The 26,766-nt window shown below is 37.4% G+C and overlaps 1 protein-coding gene across 1 annotated transcript; it reads right to left on the bottom strand.

Annotated features, from left to right (window-relative positions):
- LOC110780856 (serine/arginine-rich splicing factor SR30-like) lies at positions 1–26,766 on the bottom strand (the record flags this gene model as incomplete). Its single annotated transcript, XM_056831914.1, has 11 exons — positions 26,674–26,766; positions 26,515–26,568; positions 10,176–10,254; positions 9,981–10,077; positions 9,854–9,902; positions 9,642–9,702; positions 8,993–9,042; positions 8,844–8,900; positions 8,664–8,764; positions 8,495–8,581; positions 1–19 (listed from the first exon to the last, which is right to left on the bottom strand). Coding segments are annotated over exons 1-11 (747 nt in total), but the record flags the coding sequence as incomplete, so codon positions are not given.

Raw genomic sequence — 26,766 nt, 5'->3', positions numbered from 1 at the left:
AAACAAAGGGGTATTACTTCTACAATACATCTGAGAACAAAGTGTTTGTTGCTCGAGATGGTGTCTTTTTGGAGAAGGATCACATTTCCAAAATGACAAGTGGGAGAAAAGTAGACCTCGAAGAAATTCGAGTCGAACAACAAACTCTAGAGAATGCTCAAGATGACATTCAGGATGAAACTCAGAGATCTTTAGAAGAATCTGGTGAGAATCATGGTCAATCTAGAAATGTTACCCCGCGTAGATCGCAAAGATATAGATCTCAACCGGAAAGATACTTAGGTATTTTGACGAACGAGAGCTATGACGTTCTATTACTTGAAAGTGATGAACCTGCGACTTACAAGCAAGCTTTGACGAGCCCTAGCTCCAAGCAGTGGCAAGAAGCCATGCAATCTGAATTAGACTCCATGTCTGAAAACCAAGTATGGGATTTGGTCGATTTGCCAGATGGCTACCAAGCCATTGGAAGCAAATGGGTTTTCAAACTAAAAAAGGACAAGGATGGGAAACTTGAAGTTTTCAAAGCTAGATTGGTCGCAAAAGGTTACAGGCAAGTCCACGGTGTGGATTACGATGAAACCTTTTCACCAGTTGCAATGCTAAAGTCTATTCGGATAATGTTAGCAATCGCTGCATATTACGATTACGAAATATGGCAGATGGATGTCAAAACTGCTTTCTTAAACGGCGTTTTAACAGAAACTGTGTTTATGTCACAGCCTGAAGGTTTTGAGGATCCAAAGAATGCTAAAAAGGTATGCAAGCTAAAGAAGTCAATCTACGGATTGAAGCAGGCATCCAGGAGCTGGAATATACGTTTTGATGAAGCAGTCAGTGACTTTGGTTTCATCAAGAACGCGGACGAATCTTGTGTATACAAGAAGGTCAGTGGGAGCAAAATTGCTTTCCTAGTATTATATGTCGACGACATATTGCTTATCGGAAATGACATTCCTATGTTGAACTCTGTCAAGATTTGGCTTGGGAAATGTTTTTCGATGAAGGATCTAGGAGAAGCACAATACATATTGGGCATCAAGATTTACAAAGATAGATCTAAAAAGATGATTGGACTTAGTCAAAGCACTTATATCAATAAGGTGCTTGATAGGTTCAAGATGGCGGACTCCAAGCGAGGCTACCTACCCATGTCTCATGGAATGACTCTAAGCAAGACTCAGTGCCCAAAAACACTTGATGAGCGTAGACGAATGAATGGGATTCCATATGCATCATTGATTGGTTCAATAATGTATGCTATGATATGTACACGCCCGGATGTTGCGTACGCACTCAGTGCTACGAGCAGATACCAGTCAGACCCAGGAGAGGCGCATTGGACTGCTGCCAAGAACATTCTGAAGTACCTGAAAAGGCACAAAGATGACTTCCTGTTCTATGGTGGAGATGATGAATTAATTGTTAAAGGCTATACGGACGCAAGTTTCCAAACCGACAAAGATGATTTTAGATCACAGTCTGGGTTTGTCTTTTGCCTCAACGGAGGAGCAGTAAGCTGGAAAAGTGCTAAGCAAAGCACCATTGCGGATTCTACAACTGAAGCGGAGTACATTGCTGCACATGAAGCAGCAAAGGAAGCTATATGGCTAAGGAAGTTCATAGGAGAACTTGGTGTAGTCCCCTCCATTAAAGGACCAATAGCCCTGTATTGTGATAATAACGGAGCTATTGCACAGGCAAAAGAGCCTAGACACCACCAGAGAGTCAAACATGTACTTCGTAGATTTCACCTTCTACGAGAGTTCGTTGAAAGAAAAGAAGTCGAGATAAGCAAAATTGGAACTGATGACAACATATCAGATCCATTAACTAAACCTCTGCCGCAGGCGAAGCACAACTCGCACACTGCAGCTATGGGAATCAAGCATATTGGAGAATGGCTTTGATGTCTCTGTTTAATGTTTTAAAGTTTTAGAGTTTAAATCTTTGTAAAACATTATTGGTTAATCATTCACAATAAATGAAATGAATTCATTTTTCCATTTAAATTTATGGTTTATTAAATGATGAGTCCCTTCAATTTGACGATATATTCAAGATAGACTGTCAGGACCAGTCCTGTGACTAAGAAATGTCTATCAAGTGAACTTGAATGTCAAAGGTTGAAAATGGTCCCTAATCGGAGTTTTCTATAAAATTGGACGCATAGAAAACGTTAGACGATTAGAATGCAAGATGACTAGTAGTTCTGTTTCTTGAACTATGTGGACATGGCAATGTCATAATCATTTGCATAGATACTTACTTTGAGAAGACTAGTATCGGACAAGACCTATGAAACTTTACTGTAAGAGATGAAAATCTGTCATAAGTAAATTTCATTAAATTATTAGACACTAAATCCTCAATACCTGAGTGATTTGAGATTACTTGTTTGAGAACTGGTTGCTTTGACGTTGACCAACCGTCGCACCGTAAAAGGAGGCTATAAAGGCAACGCTCAGGTAATCACCTATCAAACGAAGTCTAATCTCAAGATCGCAAGATTGGGATTGTCCTCCCATAAATCGGGATGAGATGCTTAAAAGTTGTACAAGGCCACTCGGAGAGCTAGAAACTGTGAAATGCATGGCCGTGCTCGGATGAATCATAGGCTATGATTATCTGTTTATTTGATCAGTTGAACTCTGAAACCGAGGAACACCTCTGGACATAATAAGGATGACAACTCTTACCTTATGTTTAAGAGCAAGCATCGAGCGACAAAGGAATTAGGAAATGCACACTTGTCCCTAAGGACAAGTGGGAGACTGAAGGAAATAATGCCCTTGGTCCAAGTATGCATTCTATGTTAAGTCTAATAAATGCGGTTCAGTATTAATTAACAAGTTAATAATTCAGTGAGATCAAGTGAGCTGAATGCCTAGCTAGAGGCCGCTTCAGTTCAAGTGGAATTAATGATATTAATCCACAACTTACTCTTGACTGAACCCGTAGGGTCACACAAATAGTACGTAAACGGATCAAGTATTTAATGGCATTAAATACTCCATCTATGAATATTCGGAACCGACGGATCTTGGTTTCAGTGGGAGCTAAGATCGTCACAGGCAAGAAATGAATACTCCGGAAACGGTGATATTGCCGGAAACGGAAATATGGATCGTATCGGAAATATAAATATTATCCAAGTCATAGATGTTGCCGGAAACGGAAACATGGTACGTATCGGAAAATATTATCGGAAATAGAAATATTGCCAGAATCGGAAATATTGCCGGAAACGGAAATATTGTCAGAATCGGAAATATTACCGGAATCGGAAAATAATTCCGGAAACGGAAATATTAAATATTTGTTCGAAACGGAAATTAATTCCGGAATCGGAAATATTAAATATTGTTCGTATCGGAAATGAATTCCGGAATCGGAAAATTTAATCGGAAGCGCATCGTACGAATAAGCATCGGACGAGGCCTGCCGGACGAGGCCCAGCACGAAGCCAGGCCATCGCCCAGCAAGCCAAGCGCGCCGCACAAACAGCCTCGCCAGGCCCAGCGCAAGGCCAGGCCCAGCAGGCTGCGCAGCGCGCACAGCGCGCGCAGCGCGCGCGGGCGCTGCGTGGGCTGATGCTCGCGCGCACGCATGGGGGCCCATCGTGGCTGCCGTGCGTGTGTGTGCAAGTGTTTTTGTTCGTGCACGTTTCCTAAAAATGCAGAGTTCGGTTAATGATTAAATTCCTAATTCTATTTGATAAATTAATTGAATTAGAGTTCTTGTAGGATTCTAGGTTTAATTAATTTGTATCTGAATAGGATTTCGATTCCCTTTCCATACCCCTATAAATATGAGGCTAGGGCTCACAATTTATAACAAGTTTCAAAGTATTCAAAGTGAGTTTTTGAGAGAAAAATTCAGTCACACATTTGCCTATAAAGTGCCGAAAATAATAGTACCTTAAGGGCGATTCTAGTTGGTCAATCTTAAGGCGGATCCGGACGTGCTGTGGACTATCTACGGAGGGACGACACTTGGAGTCCTAAAGACTTGTTCTTGTTCGGTTCGGGCGCAGCTAGGGAAGGCACGCAACAAAGAGTATGCATCTAAACTATGCTAAATGATTATGTGTAAATAATATGTTTTCCTGGCTTTATGGTTTTTCCGCATGATTTATGAATTGTCATATGTATCATAACCTAACACCTTAAACGTGCATTAATAGATTGGAACGAGTCTTAGATAGTTAAAGTTATGCATATTAAACATGTAATAAGTTTAAAATGAGTCCTTAGATTCTTTATTTGAAAGTTGGGAGCGAAAATGCCTCATTTTAGCCTAAATATAACCTATAACGACTAAACAAGCCTTCAATGTGCATAAGTATAGTAGAATAAGTCTTAGAAACTTAAAACTAAGCATATTAATCATAAAATAAGTTTAAATGAGTCCTTAGGTTATTTAGTTCGAAGGTGAGAGCGAAAATGTCTAAATATGACCTATAACGACCCAATGAGTCTTAAATGTGCATAAATAGATTGGAATGAGTATTATAAAGTTAAAACTAAGAATATTAATCATGTAAAAGGTTTAAAATGAGTCCTTAGGTTCTTTAGTTCATAGTTAGGAACAAAAATGTCATTTTAGCCTAAATATGTCCTATAATGACCAAACAAGCCTTAAATGTGCATAAATTGATTGGAATAGGTCTTAGAAAGTTTAAACTAAGAACATTAATCATGTAAAAGGTTTAAAATGACTCTTTAGGTTCTTTAGTTCAAAGTTGGAAACGAAAATGTCATTTTAGCCTAAATATGACCTATAACGACCCAATGAGCCTTAAACGTGCATTAATAGATTGGAACCAGTCTTAGAAATTTAAAGTTATGCATATTAAACATGTAATAAGTTTAAAATGAGTCCTTAGGTTCTTTATTTGAAAGTTGGGAGCGAAAATGCCTCATTTTAGCCTAAATATAACCTATAACGACTAAACAAGCCTTCAATGTGCATAAGTATAGTAGAATAAGTCTTAGAAACTTAAAACTAAGCATATTAATCATAAAATAAGTTTAAATGAGTCCTTAGGTTATTTAATTCGAAGGTGGGAGCGAAAATATCTAAATATGACCTATAACGACCCAATGAGTCTTAAATGTGCATAAATAGATTGGAATGAGTATTATAAAGTTAAAACTAAGAATATTAATCATGTAAAAGGTTTAAAATGAGTCCTCGGGTTCTTTAGTTCATAGTTGGGAACGAAAATGTCATTTTAGCCTAAATATGTCCTATAATGACCAAACAAGCCTTAAATGTGCATAAATAGATTGGAATAAGTCTTAGAAAGTTCAAACTAAGCACATTAATGATGTAAAAGGTTTAAAATGACTCTTTAGGTTCTTTAGTTCAAAGTTGGGAACGAAAATGTCATTTTAGCCTAAATATGACCTATAACGACCCAATGAGCCTTAAACGTGCATTAATAGATTGGAACCAGTCTTAGAAATTTAAAGTTATGCATATTAAACATGTAATAAGTTTAAAATGAGTCCTTAGGTTCTTTATTTGAAAGTTGGGAGCGAAAATGCCTCATTTTAGCCTAAATATAACCTATAACGACCAAACAAGCCTTCAATGTGCATAAGTAGATTAGAATAAGTCTTAGAAACTTAAAACAAAGCATATTAATCATAAAATAAGTTTAAAATTAGTCCTTAGGTTCTTTAGTTCAAAGTTGAGAGCGAAAAATGGCATTTTAGCCTAAATATGACCTATGACGATACAATGAGCCTCAAATGTACATAAATGGATTGTAATGAGTCCTAGAAAGTTAAAACTAAGCATATAAAACATTTAGTATAAATGTGTAAGAACTACATTTAGGAACTAAGAACTACAGTAACAAGAAGGGGTTGGGTAAGAACTAAGAATCCCTCATTGTTTAGCATAAATGTGTGCTAAAGAGAAAGGGAGTAAAAAACTTCAACTGGATTAACAATCACCTCAGTTCAATTAATAATCACCTCAGTCTCAATTAGAATTATAACTTAGTTTTTTTAATTTTTCTTGCATGTCAGAAACACTCTGACTTAGATTCTAGTTTTTCATACTGCTACATCCTTCCTTTTTTCTCTTCTTACCCACCCAGTACAAAGACAATGACCAAAATGTTAAAATTTGCAGTACCTGTATGACTCTACGCCATTGTTGCTCCTTTTTCAGAGCTAGTAAAACTTTTTTAAGTGCAGCAATTGGAAAGTTCTGCTCCCATGCAACCCAAGCATCAAGCTGCAAGCACAACCAAATTCAACTAATGGTTAATATCTACCCTACTCTTGAGCATATAAAGTAACACACAAAACATAAAAATTATGGACATAGCATTAAAATGTACTCAATAAGTCCATAACATCCGGGTAAAGGACTAAGGGGATAGATAATCAGATACATCTTCAGAGGGATTTACTATCAACCTTTGCAGATGCAGTCCTCAATCCAAGAACTTTAGTAAAATGTATAACCTAAACCTTGCAGCTGATCAAGTTGATAACTAACGCGGGGTAAGTAAGTTCAGAGTGATGCAAACTATGGTTTACTATCCAATAATCAGATGTATTGCACGCTACTACTTTTGCAAGCTACCCTACTTTTGTTGCTGGGAATGCCGGCCTAAACTTCCTGCTCCTAGGCATGTGTGCTTTAGGAGCTTTCAGATTAGTTGAGACAAGAGTTTAAGGTACTTTTCTCTCGAGTTTAAGGTACTTTTCTCTCGATCTTTCAGATTAGTTGAGACGAGAGTTTAAGGTACTTTTCTCTCGAGTTCCATTTCTCTCGAGTTTAAGGTACTTTTCTCTCGAGCTTTCAGATTAGTTGAGACGAGAGTTTAAGGTACTTTTCTCTCGAGTTCCATTTCTCTTATCTTATCTTATTACTCGGTATCTTTTAACTAATCTGAATGTACATCGTCTGAACTCATTAGACTAATACAATTATGCAGTATAGGCATATTACATGATAGACTAAATACAATTATGCAGTATAGACTAAATACAATAAAGAGGCTTAGTTTTTGTTTTTAATTAAGTTCCAAATTCAACAGATCTGAAGTGGGAAAGCACAATGTGACTAGATATGGCAGCACAAGCATGCCACGTCTATGTTACTCGAACTCAGCTAGAAGTGCCAGAGACTGACACACATCTTAAATGAAATGTCTAAATTTTACCTAATTTTTGCCCAAATACGACGTTTTTAAGCATCTAACCTCCTCCCTCTCTATGCATCCAAGTGTCAGACACAGCTTATAGTTTGGTATGGCATATACAAATGAACTACCTTCATGTCTTTAATAACCCCTCTTTTCTCACCAATTACACTACAAATAAGTTAGAAATCAAAAAGTAACTTGGCACCTCCCTACGTCTTTTCTACTTATTGACAGAAGAAATGCAACCATTGGTAACATTAACAGGTCAACACTTTAACTACCAGACTCCAAACTACCCAACTGCAAATAAAATCATCTAACAGGCATGCTTTGAAGATGGACGAAGATAATCCGAGAAGTGGAAAGACAAGAGGAAGCAAACTGATTCCATGCAGAAGTCAAGTGATGAAATAGAGAACAAAAAAAAGGCAATAAAAATGGTAGATCATTCTTCTATGGTCTAAATAACCAATCTACATACTCTTCTATATTCCACTCCAGAAGCACACATTATGAAGTCGCTTGAAGAAAAATGTGAACAGGGAAATTTCCAAATAAAGTCAGACAAAATGTGAGCATAAATAGACAAAATGAAGAAGGAAGCCTCGGAAGTGGTTTCAAAAAATAGGAACAATCTAACAAGAATTGCTAAATAATGGTTTTCTGACTTCTCCCTTCCTCTAAGGCTTCGTAAAAAGATCCACATATTCTCGACGATCCACTGTTGCAGCACCCAAGACCAAAAAATACGACCAACACTAGGTGCATACGGTTTTAATGCTGCTCCAGTCTAGTTTATTCCATTATCTGTAAGTCTATAACTGGCTGTCTGGTATTATACCCTCTTAAAATCTTTCACACAGAAACAATTAAGAAGGCCTACTGTATTCCCGTTAATAGGCTGTTGTACTTTTGAAAGTAATAGAACGATCTTACTCCGTATATCAGGAAAAAAATAAATTACATTACATGTTTAACCAAGGTCAAATCAGGGGGAATTAGTGTAAAACGACTGGTATGTCTGGCTCATCCCTAAAAGCTAAATCATACAACATATGTATCCTTCAACAAAGGTTAAAACAGGGATACTTCGTAAATACAAAATAATGCAGCCACATGAATCTGGATTGCCAATAGAAGCTAGACATATAGAACCTAGCTTCGTTGAAGAACTATAACCAGATGTTGGTATAAGCTAAGCAGTTTACTGAAATGAACCAGATATATGACGCAATATTATGCAATCTTGTTAACCATATATGATTAGTCATTATACTTCCTTAAGGTGATTGATGAGCACGAGTAACAGGAGAAACAACATACCTAGAGCGAGAACGAGAGGGAGATCTCGAGCGGGACTTCGAAGGAGATCTAAAATAAGAACGGCGTGAATTTCTTTGCGGAGATATACTGCATCAAATGAGACCTTTCAGCATAGTTTCATTATCATAAAACCTTAGCACAAAATCCATCTTAAAACAAATAATAGCACCTGTGGCTGCGGCTGCGGCTTCGACTATAACTACAGCCACGGTTGTAGCTTCTGCTTCTCGACCTATCATCCAGACTCAGACTCCTCGAGTCCTCCCTCACCTGGAGATGAAAATAAATGTGAATAACTATAAGAAAACAGTAATACCCAGTTTGATAATCAACTCTTTTTGAGACGTACTCGGATATAAGCGCGAGAGAATGCATTACGAAATTCAGAATCATCCAGCTTCCTGAACTGCATAAAAGGCAACGCCTGATTAGTTTATTAGAAAAAAAGAACACTAAACAAAATTACCACTAAACAACTAACAGAACAAAACATCTTACAGCACGTTTCATATCATTATAATTTGCATATTCAACAACTCCAGCCGTGCCTGCAAAAAGAACGCTTTATCGGGTCAAAGGGCAACTTTACAACTAGAAGTATGCAGTGAACAAAACATCTCAACTTTTAAGGATGACCCTAAAGGCATGCACCACATATTAGACTAAACAATAATCCGAATGATTACACAATGTGAGAACCAACATAAGTTCAAAAAGATAAGAACTTTCAGATTTTCTGGTCCAAATTTCAAGACTTAGCCTTGAATTCAACTTAATGCGGATAGTTAGCTCATCCTCTAATATGCATGGTCGTCAGCATCTGTCACATGCTAGCTTGCATAAAGGACTATGAGCTTTTTAGGGCAGGTAGAGATATCGATATACCTAGTAAAGGCAGTAATCATTGTGGAACTTAAGTACCATGATGCATTCCAGATAATACTAGGAAATTGTCAAACCAAAAGGGGTAAAAATATTAACACAAGTAAAATGCTAGAGAGTTTTTAAGCCGATTAAACTTTAGGACCAGATATCACATTTGCTACCTAGAGTTACATAACGATATGATAAAATTAATCAGTGCACTGATACAAGAAACACTAGGAAAGCAGCAACTCAAGGATCATTAAAAGCACCAACTAACCACCATAGCAATGATCCTTGAATACATCTGAGAAACAAACTTCACCGTCTCGTCGCATGTGATCCTAGTATTGATACATATACAAATCAGAACAACATGAATAATAGATAGAAGACATATAATGGGAATAGGAGCATCGAACTCGTGTGAGACACAAACTGCACAGCACAATGATCCCCAAATCTCCTCTAGATTAAAAAACTGTTATCACTGACCTTCAGGTCTTGCCCAGAAGCAGATGATGGCAGTCCAGTGACCATAACTGCAGAAACACCAATACAAGAATTTCATATAGTAGTGAAATTACCAAAAATATGCCAATAGAGAAGCAAGACTACCCCTCTGTAGTCAGTGTGCTTAGGTGCTCCACCTCTACTAGCACTGTAACTGCTGTGATGGTCTGATGATGATGATCCTCGTCCACCATGAGCGAATTCCACTTGAAAGTATATAACACCAATGTAAATGATGCAAGAGTTATCAGACAAAAAAAGAAGCACATGTAGACATGCAGCAGAAACAGGGTTCCAAGAATACCTACCCGCAAACGATGTCCATCAAAATCATAACCATTTCGACCTTGCACAGCATCTTCAACATCTCGTTCATCTTCAAACTGTAAAAGATGGTTAAGAATAAACAATAACAATCCGACAAATTAGAGAAATAACACAATATTAAACATGTCCAATAAATAACACAAGTTGGGCCAATGAACAAATCCTAAAAACGAATTGAACAAACCCTAAAAACGAAATGAACAAACCCTAAAAACGAAATGAACAAACGAATTGACCATAAAAACGATTTGAACAAACGAATTAAACAAACCCTAAAAATGAATTGAACAAACGCACAGAACCCTAAAAACGAATTGAACAAACCCTAATTCTTAAAACAAAAATCAGATAAACGAATTGAACAAACCTAGAAGAGGGGACAGCAAGGATTACTAGCCACGGCGAGGAGGTTGACGGAGAAAAGGACGCGAGAAACTTTCTTTCTTGGAACCACCGGCGCGAGCAAACTACGTTCTTTCTTGGACCCACCAGCCGAGTAAGTAGCGACTGGAGAGGAGGCGAGAAAAGAGCCACCGACGATGAGGAGGAGGCCAGAACCACCGACGAGGAAGCTAGATTGACGACGCAGGGAAAGCTTTATGAGCGGCGCAGTGAAAGGTTTTTTTTTTCGGACGACGCAGGGAAAGCTTAAGGGAAGAAGGAGTTGTGCGCGAGGAGCGAAATTCATGAGATGATTAATTTGTTCGAATTAGTTATTCAATCAATATTGCAGCGAATAAACTTTTTATCAGGTTTATTGCAGGGGGCTTTAAAATGTACGCTGCAATAAAAATGGGCTATTGCAGGGGGCTTTTATTCTGTACGCTGCAAAAAGATCTTTTGCAAGGGGCAATTAATTTGTATGCTGCAACAACCCTTTAAAGGGTTTGACCCGCGTTGACCAACTGGTTGTTGAAGCGTATTAATACATGTACGCTGCAACAAGGGGGCTGCAACAGGGGTTTTTTCTACTAGTGTGAAAATCTGTCATAAGTAAATTTCATTAAAATTATTAGACAATAATCCTCAATACCTGACTGATTTGAGATTACTTGTTTGAGAACTTCTTACTTTGACGTTGTCAACCGTCGCACCGTAAAAGGAGGCTATAAAGAAAACGCTCAGGTAGTCACCTATCAAACGAAGTCTAATCTCAAGATCGCAAGATTGGGATTGTCCTACCATAAATCGGGATGAGATGCTAAAAGTTGTACAAGGCCACTCGGAGAGCTAGAAACTGTAAAATGCATGGCCCTGCTCAGATGAATTATAGGCTATGATTATCTGTTTATTTGATCAGTTGAACTCTGAAACCGAGAAACACCTCTGGACATAATAAGGATGACAACTCTTACCTTATGTTTAAGAGCAAGCATCGAGCGACAAAGGAATTAGAAAATGCACACTTGTCCCTAAGGACAAGTGGGAGACTGAAGGAAATAATGCCCTTGGTCCAAGTATGCATTTAATGTTAAAGTCTAATAAATGCGGTTCAGTATTAATTAACAAGTTAATAATTCAGTGAGATCAAGTGAGCTGAATGCCTAGCTAGAGGCCGCTTCAGTTCAAGTGGAATTAATGATATTAATCCACAGCTTACTCTTGACTGAACCCGTAGGGTCACACAAATAGTACGTAAAACGGATCAAGTATTTAATGGCATTAAATACTCCATCTATGGATATTCGGAATCGACAGATCTTGGTTTCAGTGGGAGCTAAGATCGTCAAAGGCAAACAATGAATACTCCGGAAACGATGATATTGCCGGAAACGGAAATATGGATCGTATCGGAAATATAAATATTATCCAAGTCGTAGATGTTGCCGGAAACGGAAACATGGTACGTATCGGAAAATATTATCGGAAATTGAAATATTGCCGGAATCTGAAATATTGCCGGAAACGGTAATATTGTCGGAATCGGAAATATTATTGGAATCGGAAAATAATTCCGTAAACGGAAATATTAAATATTTGTTCGAAACGGAAATTAATTCCGGAATCGGAAATGTTAAATATTGTTTGTATCGGAAATGAATTCCGGAATCAGGAAATTAATCGAAAGCGCGTCGTACGAATTAGCATCGGACGAGACTTGCAACACGAAGGCTTAGCACGAAGCCAGGCCCGCGTCCAGCAAGCCAAGCGCGCCAACACAACGCAGCCAAGGCCATGCCAGGCCCAGCTCAAGGCCAGGCCCAGCAAGGCCAAGGCGCGCGCGCACGAATGGGCTGCGAGCTGCGCTGCTCGCGTGGGCCGCAAGGCTTGCGTGGGCTGTGCGGCATGCTCGTGCTCGTATGCGTTTGTGTTCGATACAAATCCTAAATCTAATGGGATTCTTTTAAAGATTAATTCCTAATCCTAATAGATAGAATTAGTTAAAAAGAGTTTTAATAAAATTCTAATTAAGCTAATTAGTATCCTAATAGGATTCCAATTCCCTTTCCATACCCCTATAAATATGTGCCCTAGGTTCACAATTTAGGACGAGTTTCAAGTATTCAGAGTGACATTTTGAGAGCAAAATTCAGTCACATTGTTGCCCATATTAGCCGAAAATCTCTAGTACCTTAAGGGCGATTCTAGTTGGTCAATCTTAAGGCGGATCCGGACGTGCTGTGGACTTTCTACGAAGGGACGACACTTGGAGTCCTAAAGAATTGTTCTTGTTCGGTTCGGGCGCAGCTAGGGAGGGCACGCTACAAAGTGTATGCATCCTAGACTAATTATTTAATTATGTGTAATTAATTTGAATCCTGGCATATAGGTTTTTCCGCATGATTTATGTTGTTCATATGTATCATAACCTAACAGCTTCCCATCTTATTTAAGTCATATTATTTTGTAAATAATATTTATTATGTGTCTCAGTTTATGAATAATTCATTTTGGTGAATTTTCATGCATTGTGGGGGTTGAGTTAGTGTTTGAAACTTAAAAATAAGTTGAATGGACTTGTTTTGGAAAATATGTGATGGAGGACAACTTCTTTGGATGATGGCCTTGTTTAGAATTTTTTCGTTTACTCAAATAATTTTGGGTTGTTCTATTATTGATAGTATTACTTTTATAATTAAATTTCATGGTTGATTGGGGTTGGATCTTTCTTTTCCTTGAAGTCTCTTAGGTTATTGACCACCCTTTCTATAAAGTGATCATAGAGTAAGAACAAAGTTTATTCTGTGAGCCTTATTAGTTCGTGTCTAAAGGAAGACGTGTATTACATTGCTTATTTTTATTTTTGTCTTAGCTTTATGTTCTTGTTTCATAATTGTGGAATTTAGAGGTGGCAAAGGTTTTCCTACTTTCACCTGGTTATGATTACTTCAGTTAATTACTTTGCGCATTGAGGTCTATATGTAAACCTATTCTAATTTACACATATGTAATATTATTAGTTATAATATTGTTCATATGTCTTATGGTATTCAAATGTTGTAGATTTGCATACGTTTTGGTAATTTAGATCGATGAGACCAAACTTGATATTTCTTAAGCCAAGATAAAGTTTAAGAAGAGTAAACGACGGTTGTTGGTACAGTCATAACACTACTAGTGAATTCATGTTGCACTAGGTGGTAGTGTAGTGGATCTCAAATATCAAGAGAACAAGCTTTGTAAAATTGGTTAAGCCGTCGAAGGACTTAAACAAGCTTCTAAATATCGACATTACAAGTTTCACAAGATTATGTCTGGTAACGTTTTCATGTCATTGAAGGTGACTCTTGTGTTTATTCTAAGCGTGATTTTCTTGATTGTGTGCTCGTTTGTCTTTATGTGGATGACATGATATGTTTGACACTAACTTGGATCGGATAAATGAGATAAAAGAATTTCTAAATTTATAATTTTAAAATGATAAACCACTTGGATGAGGCAAATGTGATTTTGGTAGTAAAATTCATTAGGACTCCAAATGAAATTTGTCTTAGCCTGTCTCACAAAGCAGAAAAAATTGCTTAAAACGTTTTTCTCATTTAATGCCGATCAAGTTATGACTCCTTTTGATCCAAACATCCACTTAAAGATAAAAGTAATCTACTTTGTCAATTTGAATATGCTAAGATTGTTGGTAGTGTCATGTTTCGTATGAACTACACTGCACTTGACATTGTTTATTTTGTGAGTGGATTGAACAGGTATAACCATAGCCCAAATAATGAGTATTTGGATGCTATAAAGTGATTGCTTCGGTACTATATCGATACCATGGATTGGAGTTTGCACTACTCCAAATTTTCATGACTGTTGGAGGGATTATGTGATGCTTATTTGGTATCTGTAAATTATAAAGTTGACTCCAACAGTGGTTATGTCTTCACCCTAGCGGGTGGAGCTGTATATTTGAAATCTTTCAAACAATCTTGTACTAACTGCTATGAATAATATATAATATGAATTTATTGTTATTAAGTTGGCAGGTTATAAGGCAAATGGTTGAGGAATGTGCTTGCAAATATTCCAATGTGGGAAGCCAGCTCCTTCAGTTGCAATCGTTGTTGCAAACAACCTTGCCTACAATGGGAAGAAAGACACATTCGTTTGAGGCATAAGGTCGTCAAAGGTATGTTGTCTATTGGAGTTATATCTTTAGATTGTGTAAACTCTAAAATGAATAATGTGGATCCGTTAACGAAAGGCCTATTAAAAACTAGTTTTGGAAACATCGGAAGGGTTGGGCTTAAGGCCCATTGGATGAAATGTAAATTAATGAACTCCTACTCTTAGAGTTCAAAGGGGGACATTATATGACAATTCGGAAGCACAAAAATTTATTTTTGTCCATCCCTAGATGTTTGTTATGTGCTTGCTACTATTGGAACGAGGTTGAGCACACGGCTCTTAATGAACCCATATCCATATTTTTGGTGGTGTGATGTAGCTCACACTTGATGGGATTCACCTACTTAGGTGTGGAAGTGAGGCCGCTTCCTATGAGAATTGCATGGGCTATTCTCTAGAGCACATATGAGCATCCAGGTTATGGACGTATGGCCGGTACAATGCGTCACTTTTATTGGCGGAGATTCAGAATATCATACATGTTCAATTGTGTGCTTTGAGTAACGGGTTTCTAACCTCCTATTAAGTTCCAAACGAAAGTCACTTGGTAGGAAAGAGATTCTAGCTTGAATGTCACTAAGTGTTAATTCAAGTCGTAAGACATTGACACTTATTCAATTATTTGTTTTGCCCAGAAATTCAATTCTTTAAATCTTTTTCTTTCTCTTCTCATCTTCGGACCTGTGGGGGATTGTTGGAAATCCTAGTGAGAACACAAAAGAAAAATGAGTGGGGAAAAGGGAATGTGAAAAGTCCCACATGGGAAAAACACCAACTACTTTCAATGTTTATATTTGGGGACTTGAGGGAAATATTTTGAAGGAAATAATGCCCTTGGTCCAAGTATGCATTCTATGTTAAGTCTAATAAATGCGGTTTAGTATTAATTAACAAGTTAATAATTCAGTGAGATCAAGTGAGCTGAATGCCTAGCTAGAGGCCGCTTCAGTTCAAGTGGAATTAATGATATTAATCCACAGCTTACTCTTGACTGAACCCGTAGGGTCACACAAATAGTACGTAAACGGATCAAGTATTTAATGGCATTAGATACTCCATCTATGGATATTCGGAATCGACGGATCTTGGTTTCAGTGGGAGCTGAGATCGTCACAGGCAAGAAATGAATACTCCGGAAACGATGATATTGCCGGAAACGGAAATATGGATCGTATCGGAAATATAAATATTATCCAAGTCGTAGATGTTGCCGGAAACGGAAACATGGTACGTATCGGAAAATATTATCGGAAATGGAAATATTGCCAGAATCGGAAATATTGCCGGAAACGGAAATATTGTCAGAATCGGAAATATTATCGGAATCGGAAAAAAATTCCGGAAACGGAAATATTAAATATTTGTTCGAAACGGAAATTAATTCCGGAATCGGAAATATTAAATATTGTTCGTATCGGAAATGAATTCCGGAATCGGGAATTTAATCGGAAGCGTATCGTACGAATTAGCATCGGACGAGGCCCGCTAGACGAAGGCCCAGCACGAAGCCAGGCCGTCGCCCAGCGAGCCAACGCACACCAGCGCACGCCAAGCCTCGACCAGGCCCAGCGCAAAGCCAGGCCCAGCCAAGGCCTTGGGCGCGCGCGCTGGAGCACAGCAGTGGGCCGAGCGCTGTGCGCCTAGCGTGGGCCGCAAGGCTTGCGCGGGTGTACGGTGCTCGTGCAATGCTTGTGCGGGAATCTGAAGCAATCAGGATTCGAAGTGTGATTAAATCCTAAAACTATTAGATAATGATTATTTAATTAGAGTCCTAGTAGGGTTATAATTAAATAAATTAGTATCCTAATAGGATTCCAAAACCCTTTCCATAACTCTATAAATAAGTGCCTAGGGTCACATATTTTCATAGATTATTCAAGTATTCAAAGTGAGTTTTTGAGAGAAAATTCAGACACATTCCTTGACTATAAGTGCCGAAAATCTTTAGTACCTTAAGGGCGATTCTAGTTGGTCAATCTTAAGGCGGATCCGGACTTGCTGTGGACTATCTACGGAGGGACGACACTTGGAGTCCTAAAGACTTGTTCTTGTTCGGTTCGGGCGCAGCTAGGGAAGGCACGCAACAAAGAGTATGCATCTAAAACTATGCTATATGATTATGTGTAAATAATATGTATTCCTGGCTAAATGGTTTTTCCGCATGATTTATGAATTGTCATATGTATCATAACCTAACAGTGGTATCACGAGCCTCTTATTATTTTCATAATCTAAATTGCATGAACATGGTTAAATATTACAAATTTGCAAGAATTAAAAGGGGTGATTAATTTTCGTAATTGTTAATGAATTGCAAATTGCGTTTATTTAATTATACGTACGCAGTTTTTCGGCAGTTTCTTCGTTACTCATCCAAATCGAGTGATTTTTGTGTTAATTCCGCATGTAAAAGGCATTCTAAAATTTTGACAAAAATAGTATTTTTCTGCCGAACCCAGAATTCTCAAATTCGAAGCCTAACTATGACTTTTCGAAGGTTTTAGTTTTTCGAATGCAAAATTTCGTAAATTTAAGATGTTAAATTAAATATTTGCGATTCTTGTTGATAAATCTTGAATTTTTGATTGACCTACTGTATATGTTTAACAAGTTTGAATGCCTAGCCTTGTTAATTATGCAATCTAATTTGTAATTATGATTAATTTGTTGAAAATTAGAATAATTTAGAATTAATTTGATTTTCATAATTAATTATAATTTAATTAGAAACCTATGATTAAAAACCACCATAAAAATTGTAAATTGATGATAAATTTTAAATTTTTATGACCTGGGCTTGAATCCATGATAATCGGAAATCAATTGAATAATAAATTTTCGATTTTTCGCCCTAAAATTATGAAATTAATATTATTTATTAATTTGTCATTAATTTTAAATATAAATTTTAAATTTTTATGCGATTCGTTCATATAACTTGCACGCACAAAGCAATGGACGCTTCGTGTTACCCTTAAGGGGTGTTGTATAGTGCGGGCATGCGACGACGAGCAAGGGAGCTCGTCGCCCGTGCGGCACGAATGCAATGAGCAGGGGCATGGTGCACGAGCACAAGGCAGCAGCCCTGCCTTGTGTCGTGGGCCACGAGCTATGGATGAATGGGCATGGGCGAAGGCAAGGCATGGCAGTCGCGTGTGGGCAGCAAGCGAGCTGCGCCACAACGCGCACTGCCTCGCGCAAGCGCGCGCAGCGAGCGCAAGCTCGCGTGCCACGAGCGCTGCGCCCAGCGTTGATCGCGCGCAATTGCTCGCGCGCAGCGAGCGATGGCTCGCGTGCATCGAGCGCAGGAGCGAGCGCAGCAAGCGCTGGCGAGCGCGCACAGCGAGCGATGGCTCGCGTGCGTCGAGCGCTGGCGCGCGCGCAGCGAGCACCACTTGTGCGATGGCTTGCGATGGGAAGATGCAGCAGCTATGCGACGAGCGCATGGGCTGCGCGCACATGGCCAGCGATGGCTGTGTGCGTGTGGCCCATGGGCGTGCGATGCGTAGGGTGTTTGCGTTGCGATTAGATCGTTTTGAATGTTTAATTTGAAATTTTCAGTTTACGTAATTTTAATTAATTTTAAAAAATTAATAATTTAAATTATTTTCTTGGATTTTAATTTTGAATATTGTAATTATAATAAATTTTATTTATTCTAATTATTTTACTAAAATTAAAATCATGAATTAATTTAAATACGACTAAAATTAAATTAAACTTTTTGGATTCAATTATAAATTCATATGAGCTTTAAATTTTAATTAAATTTGTATGTTTCCGGTTAGACTAGAAATACATTTTTATGTTTAAAATTAGTAAAGCATATAAATTTATTGGTTTAAGTGGGAGCCCTTTTAGTCATAAACTCTTGATTAGGTCTACAAATCCTTAAGGTTAAAACAACTTGATTAGAATTAATAAGGACTGAATAATTGGTAGATTATTGGTGCCCTTGATTAATTGCTGCAAATGTTTACGTGATGCATAATGTGTTTTACTAACCAGCTATGTGGGCCATTCATGATAATGAATGGGTGAATGGTATATATTGTATATGTACTGTTTTGCAGGTTATGAAGTGACTAGTATGGCCCAAATAGGATAGAAAATATGGTCTGCGTACCATTAATTTGAATGTAATTGGTCTAAAGTACCAAAGTCGTTTTTCAATTCAAATATGGTCTGCGTACCATCAAATAGTTGTAATTAGTTTTAATTATAGCTTATCCTATTTGAAGAAAATGGTGCCTCGCACGGAGATTTTCAAGACGGACTTTGAAGTTAAAGCTTCAAGATGAAGTCGGGCCATACTAGATCACATTTATCTTATGCATGCTTTAAGTTATTTATTGCTTTAAATATGTCTTAATTATGCATGAGATTGTGGCTTGATTATGTTGCATGATTAAGGATTTTAGTTCACTTAAAATCTAACCAACATAGTAAGAGCCTTAAGTTCCAAAATTAAAATTTGAGTTAAAAGGTGGCATGCCAAAATATACACTTGCTTGGATATCCTTTACATCAATCTAGTAATAGTTTTCGCTCAGCGAGGTGTTACTTATTGGTCCTAAATGGGCAAGGTACACAAATAATTGTGAGTACATGTTAGTTTTGGTGAAACTCAACGATATAAGTAAGGAGTCCTTTTATGTCGTGGCAAAATCGATAGGTTTACCTAATAAGTTCTTAGACGTACCTATCAACCAAGAATAGTTTCTAGACTATTAGCAAAAGGCTTTTGCTTACCTAAGATGTTTTAGGATTAAGTCGACAAACTGTGCTTAGTTCTTCAATGATTTTAGGATCTTGGAATCATTTTATTCACACCTGCCGGAACAATAAATTCGAATAAAATGCTAATAACTTGTTGAAATTGCATGATTGCTTTAATTTTCAAGTTATTACTCATGATAAATGTTTAGACTTTGCATGCTTCAATGTATGTTTTAATTATTGTTTATAATTAAATATCTTGCACTGCAGTAAATCCTTTTAGAAAGGTAACAGTAAATTTCCTCGATTGGTAGTGAATCCAAGAACGATTCACGGAAATGAGAGAAAGTGAGCAATTTAAAATGTACGTTTCTTATAGCGACTTTTATGGTTGTTTTCGAATATCAAAGTCGAATGGCAAACCAATTGGTGCTTGTGAATTCAAAATACACTGTAGTTTTGAGATCATAAAGCATGGAGTTTAATACGCTCAGCTTTACCAATGGTTAACAACCTAATATCTTTGTCCATTTAATTCTCGAATGAGTCTAGTCCCTAGACATTCGAATAGATCGATACTTAGAGAACTTTAGAAGCTTCTGGTAAGATCATCTAGTTGAAACTTAATATTCAACATAAATTAAATGGTAAAAACCTTGTTGGGGTGACATTGGACATGTCTAACAAAGTATAAAAGTCAACACTAAAGAATTCAATTCTTAAGACTATAAGAAAGGGTACCAGAAATAGGAAAACGAGGAACAAATGAAAGGAATTTACGATTCCGTTTCTACCTATAAGTTTATGTTTAAAGAGAAGTGACCTAGCAATCAAACTTCCTTGGTATCATATACCGCTTGAGGTTCTTACTTCGGTAATAACTCAAATAATGGAAGCTAGGATACACTAATGACCTACAAGTGGGAAATGAAGCATGGCATTGCTACATTAATTGTAGGGTCATCTAAGTTTGTTTTAAGTCCTTTCAAAGGCTGGAACTAAATGGCTATTTTGTTCCATAATCAGCATACCTAAATTTCTGCTTCAAACACAGAAAGACTCACATTCAGAAGAACAAAAACAATGCTTGTTTGTTTGTTTATTTGAATGAAATGGTCATTTACGGAATGAGTCAATATGCTTGATTAAAACAGACAACTCTTTAAAGAACTTTACTAGGTTCAAATCAACCCCTTGATTTGAGTTCCACTAATCTTTGGCATTGTTGCTTAGACCATATCAACAAGTTAACATTCATAAGCTCTATTTTGATGGACTTTTGAAAGTTGATTGATTTCTAGATCATTTTAAGACAACTAGTCTTACTTGTTGAAAGTAACAAAAGATATGAACTATTGTTAGAACGCCTAGACAATAGAGTTCAAAGCTAAAGAAAGATTTTATGACTTTATTATTTCACATGGATTTGAGTGAATATAGGTTTATTTACTCAAATGTGATATAAGTTGAATCTGTTTGGCTAGTTCAAAGATTCAGAAGTATAAAATCCACTTTGGCAAGAAATCATAAAGATCTAGGTTAGATCATGTTGATGGTTACTTGAGACCAAATATGATCATCAATGATTGTGTGTTGTAATTTCATAATCTAGGTCCATAAGATATGGCATATCTTAGTTGGAATAATCGAAGTCAATTGGTACTTGATTCGATTAATGATGAATCATAAAGACTTTTCCTATAATTTCTAAAACAAAATGCTCAACTACCACCAAACTAAACCAAATTCGTCAAAGCTTTTGAAAAGTAATTTCAGAATAACTTTTCATAAAATATATCTAGAGAGTTGCAAAACTCAGTGGGAGCTTAGTGTTTGTCATTCAACAAACTAAGGCCCAAGTATAGATATATGTTTCATTGTGATTTATTCAAATGAGACACAAGGGTATTGTTTCTACCACGAATTTTTGAGAACATAAAGTTTGTTTGCTCGAAATAATGTCCTTTTGGAGATTCGTTTCCAAAATGACAAGTGGGAGAAAATAGACCTCGAAAGTCTTCGAGGCGAACAACAAACATAAACGGACATTCCGGAGGCTTTTCGAAGTGCTTCAGAAAATCCGAACTTATTCTTTAAGGACTTTAGAAGTGGCTTTAAAGAATAGACATCTCTTAGAAGACTTTACAAGTGCTTCAAAGAGAATAGAATATTCAAAGGACTCTCAAAGTGCCTGTTGATATTCTATTGTTTGATGTTCTATACCCAAGTAGGCATAGAGTTCAAGTCACTGGAACTATGAGATTCTTCTATTAGATAGTAAAGAAACATAGAGTTCTGGTCAATGAAACTATGAGATTCTTATATTAGATAGTGAAGAAACCTACAACTTGCAGTCAAACTATTATCATGTAGATTAATGAGTTTGTAACTTGTAAGAAATCTATGACGAAACCCAGATTCCCTAAAATGGTTAGAGGCCATATATAGACTCAAATGTTTTAAATGGTTAGAGGCCATAAAACATACTCAATGTTTTGATGACAAAATTGAAATTTTGTTGATTTGCAAGAATAGGTTCACACCTATTGGTTGCAAGTTTGTTTTAAGGATAAAAACTAATCAAACATGAAATTGTGTTCACACACAAAGCGAGATTAGTTGCTAAAGGTTACAAGCAAATTCATGGTGTGAATTGTGTTGAAACCTCATGCATAATCGTAATGCTCAAGTCTATAATTCAAGCAATGATTGCATATTGGTACATATAGCAATTGGATGACAAAACGTATTCCTCAATCAAATGTTGGAATAAACTATGTACATGGTATGTCATAGGATTTGTGGATCCAAATACATGCTTGAAAGAGAAAGCTAGCTTATAAAATCTAAGTACAGATTTAAGCAAGCAATTGGGAATTGGAATTATATTTTAATGAAGCTAATAAGTATTTTAGTTTCATAAAATATACATGATTCTTATAGATATATAAGAAGTTTAGTGGGAGTACATAAAAACTTAATTGGTCCTATGTGTATCACACACATATCTCTCCATTGTAAAATAACATTCAAATGCTAATGACTTAGATTTGAGATTATTCATCAATGATGGACCATGGCGAAACTTAGTACATACTGGGTATTAAGATCTATTTACAAAGATCTTATGATATTGTTTTGGATTAAGTAATGGCATTTACTAAATCAAACACGAAAGTCTCCATTGGAGATATTCGACCCATGTGAATAAATCTAAGTAAAGGATGTTTGAACTATGTATAAGCATTTACTAAGTTAAACATCAAAGAGTCTAAATGAGATTCTTAACCTATATTATATGTCAAAGAATTTAGCTGAATTTAGTATCTACTGAAACTAGATAAGCTAAAGATTACATGAATAGAATTCAATTGGGAATTATTCTGCAAAAGAATTTATCATGTATGATATAATATGAGGATCGCCAAAAACGTATCGTATGACTTTAGGCATGACGAACATATACCAATCTCTATTGATCTAAGTGAAGATCAACTAGATTGAGATCAAGGATACTTATGGTACTTGAAAAGGTACATAGGAATAGTTCTTGATTCAAGGAAATAAAGATATGCTAAATATTGATGCTACACGCATAAACACTGGCAAAGGATCAAACAAGATTCCCTTGGAGTTAACCATTGATAAGGACGAGCTATAGAGCATCGTGTTTTGAAATGGCAACATGGATTGGAGACCATGAGTTGTTGCGTGGGATATTAAAATATTAATTTCTATGTTCTAAGATACAGCTGGAAAGTATTCCACATATCTGTGAACTGCTTGGATAAGTAATTCCAAACAAAGCATCACTAGCAACCTATAAAGTTGAAGTAAAAGTACTTATTACCTAAGAAGCAATAAAACAGGGTTGTTTATGTTAAAGAGTTCTTCACTGAACTTGGGTAGATCACATGTCTGCTCGCTTGATGGTTCTTCATTGAAAAAAAATGCGTAGAACCACTTTTGAAGCAAGAAAAGACTAGATCACAAAATAAACATACTCAAAAGATCTTATCATCTATCTCGAAGAACATTCGATGAAAAGGATATTAAGATTGGCAAAGCATGATAACTAAACCTATGCAACAAGTGAGAAACAACACTCACATTGTAGCACTGGAAATCAAGCATAGCTTTGAATTCCATGAACTGTTTTAAAGATGGGTTTGAGGCCCATGGTTGTAAAACAATGGGGTTGAACATTTATCATATATGAAATGTATTTTCATATTCCATTTAATCTTGGTTTAGTATTAAATGATGAGTCCCTTCAATTTGACGATATATTCAAGATAGACTGTCAGGACCAGTCCTGTGACTAAGAAATGTCTATCAAGTGAACTTGAATGTCAAAAGTTGAAAATGGTCCCTGGTCGGAGTTTTCTATAAATATGGACGCATAGAAAACATTAGACGACTAGAATGCAAGATGACTAGTAGTTTTGTTTCTTGAACTATGTGGACATGGCAATGTCATAATCATTTGCATAGATACTTACTTTGGGAAGACTAGTATCGGACAAGACCTATGAAACTTTACTGTAAGAGATGAAAATCTGTCATAAGTAAATTTCATTAAAATTATTAGACACTAATCCTCAATACCTGAGTGATTTAAGATTACTTGTTTGAGAACTGCTTACTTTGACGTTGTCAACCGTCGCACCGTCAAAGGAGGCTATAAAGGTAACGCTCAGGTAATCACCTATCAAACGAAGTCTAATCTCAAGATCGCAAGATTGGGATTGTCCTCCCATAAATCGGGATGAGATGCTTAAAAGTTGTACAAGGCCACTCGGAGAGCTAGAAACTGTGAAATGCATGGCCGTGCTCGGATGAATCATAGGCTATGATTATCTGTTTATTTGATCAGTTGAACTCTGAAACCGAGAAACACCTCTGGACATAATAAGGATGACAACTCTTACCTTATGTTCAAGAGCAAGCATCGAGCGACAAAGGAATTAGGAAATGCACACTTGTCCCTAAGGACAAGTGGGAGACTGAAGGAAATAATGCCCTTGGTCCAAGTATGCATTCTATGTTAAGTCTAATAAATGCGGTTCAGTATTAATTAACAAGTTAATAATTCAGTGAGATCAAGTGAGCTGAATGCCTAGCTAGAGGCCGCTTCAGTTCAAGTGGAATTAATGATATTAATCCACAGCTTACTCTTGACTGAACCCGTAGGGTCACACAAATAGTACGTAAACGGATCAAGTATTTAATGGCATTAGATACTCCATCTATGGATATTCGGAATCGACGGATCTTGGTTTCAGTGGGAGCTGAGATCGTCACAGGCAAGAAATGAATACTCCGGAAACGATGATATTGCCGGAAACGGAAATATGGTTCGTATCGGAAATATAAATATTATCCAAGTCGTAGATGTTGCCGGAAACGGAAACATGGTACGTATCGGAAAATATTATCGGAAATGGAAATATTGCCAGAATCGGAAATATTGCCGGAAACGGAAATATTGTCAGAATCGGAAATATTATCGGAATCGGAAAATAATTCCGGAAACGGAAATATTAAATATTTGTTCGAAACGGAAATTAATTCCGGAATCGGAAATATTAAATATTGTTCGTATCGGAAATGAATTCCGGAATCGGGAATTTAATCGGAAGCGTATCGTACGAATTAGCATCGGACGAGGCCCGCTAGACGAAGGCCCAGCACGAAGCCAGGCCGTCGCCCAGCGAGCCAACGCACACCAGCGCACGCCAAGCCTCGACCAGGCCCAGCGCAAAGCCAGGCCCAGCCAAGGCCTTGGGCGCGCGCGCTAGAGCACAGCAGTGGGCCGAGCGCTGTGCGCCTAGCGTGGGCCGCAAGGCTTGCGCGGGTGTACGGTGCTCGTGCAATGCTTGTGCGGGAATCTGAAGCAATCAGGATTCGAAGTGTGATTAAATCCTAAAACTATTAGATAATGATTATTTAATTAGAGTCCTAGTAGGGTTATAATTAAATAAATTAGTATCCTAATAGGATTCCAAAACCCTTTCCATAACTCTATAAATAAGTGCCTAGGGTCACATATTTTCATAGATTATTCAAGTATTCAAAGTGAGTTTTTGAGAGAAAATTCAGACACATTCCTTGACTATAAGTGCCGAAAATCTTTAGTACCTTAAGGGAGATTCTAGTTGGTCAATCTTAAGGCGGATCCGGACGTGCTGTGGACTATCTACGGAGGGACGACACTTGGAGTCCTAAAGACTTGTTCTTGTTCGGTTCGGGCGCAGCTAGGGAAGGCACGCAACAAAGAGTATGCATCTAAAACTATGCTATATGATTATGTGTAAATAATATGTATTCCTGGCTAAATGGTTTTTCCGCATGATTTATGAATTGTCATATGTATCATAACCTAACATATTTGTGTGACATGGGTGGGCACATAACACACACGCGCGCGGACCGTGGGTTGTGGGCCATGGTACTTGCGGTTCGCGGGCGTGGGGTGGGTTTTGTGGGCGGGTTATTCTTTTTGGTCAAAAGTGGGTTTAGTTAATTCTAACGGGCATAAAGAATTAATCAACCACTAATCTCGCAACTGTCCCATTAACCCCCACTAAATGTCGTTTTAATTGCCTATTAATTACCAGTAAATGTGGTAACTTCCCACTACTCCACTACTAGTCGTTATGGTTGTTGCATCTCTCCTATAAATACCTCCCTTCTGTTTGTCATAAACTGACAATACACAAAAAAAACTGTTCTCTTAATTCTCTCTCTCAAACACTCTTCTGTTCTGGGAAAATATTCTGATCTCCAATCGAGTCTTGTGAGTGAACACAAGTCTTGATATCGTGTTAACCCTGGAGGACAACCGCAATCGTTCTACTACACCGGGGTAGCACGGAATTGTCTTTTAGAGCAGTGGTTCGGCCACGGCGCGACAATCGTTCTAAATCGGTCACCTCGTTCATCACAATATTGAGATAAGTTTATTCTAATTATATTCCAATTATATTATTGTTGCAACATTGGTCTTTTATAGTATTAAATCGCAACACTTGGTGCCCTTCATCAAGCCTCAACTCCTTCGCAATTATCTCCATCTCAAATTCCTACATCAAAATAATTATAAAAATGAGAATGGCAGATGAGAAGAGAGGAAAGGTAGTCATGGCAGATGAGAGAGAAGAGGAAAGGAGAGGGAGAGCTGAAGAAACCAGAGGGGGATTTTGGAGGCATCCGATGGCAAACACAAGGGGAACGTGGCAGGGTAAAGGCCGAAACGTAAAACACAGAAGAATGTGGGGCAT

Source organism: Spinacia oleracea, chromosome 1 (genome assembly GCF_020520425.1).
Source record: "Spinacia oleracea cultivar Varoflay chromosome 1, BTI_SOV_V1, whole genome shotgun sequence".
NCBI lineage: Eukaryota > Viridiplantae > Streptophyta > Magnoliopsida > Caryophyllales > Amaranthaceae > Spinacia > Spinacia oleracea.
Note: the sequence above shows the minus strand (reverse complement) of the source record. Positions and strands in the feature narration are given on the sequence as shown.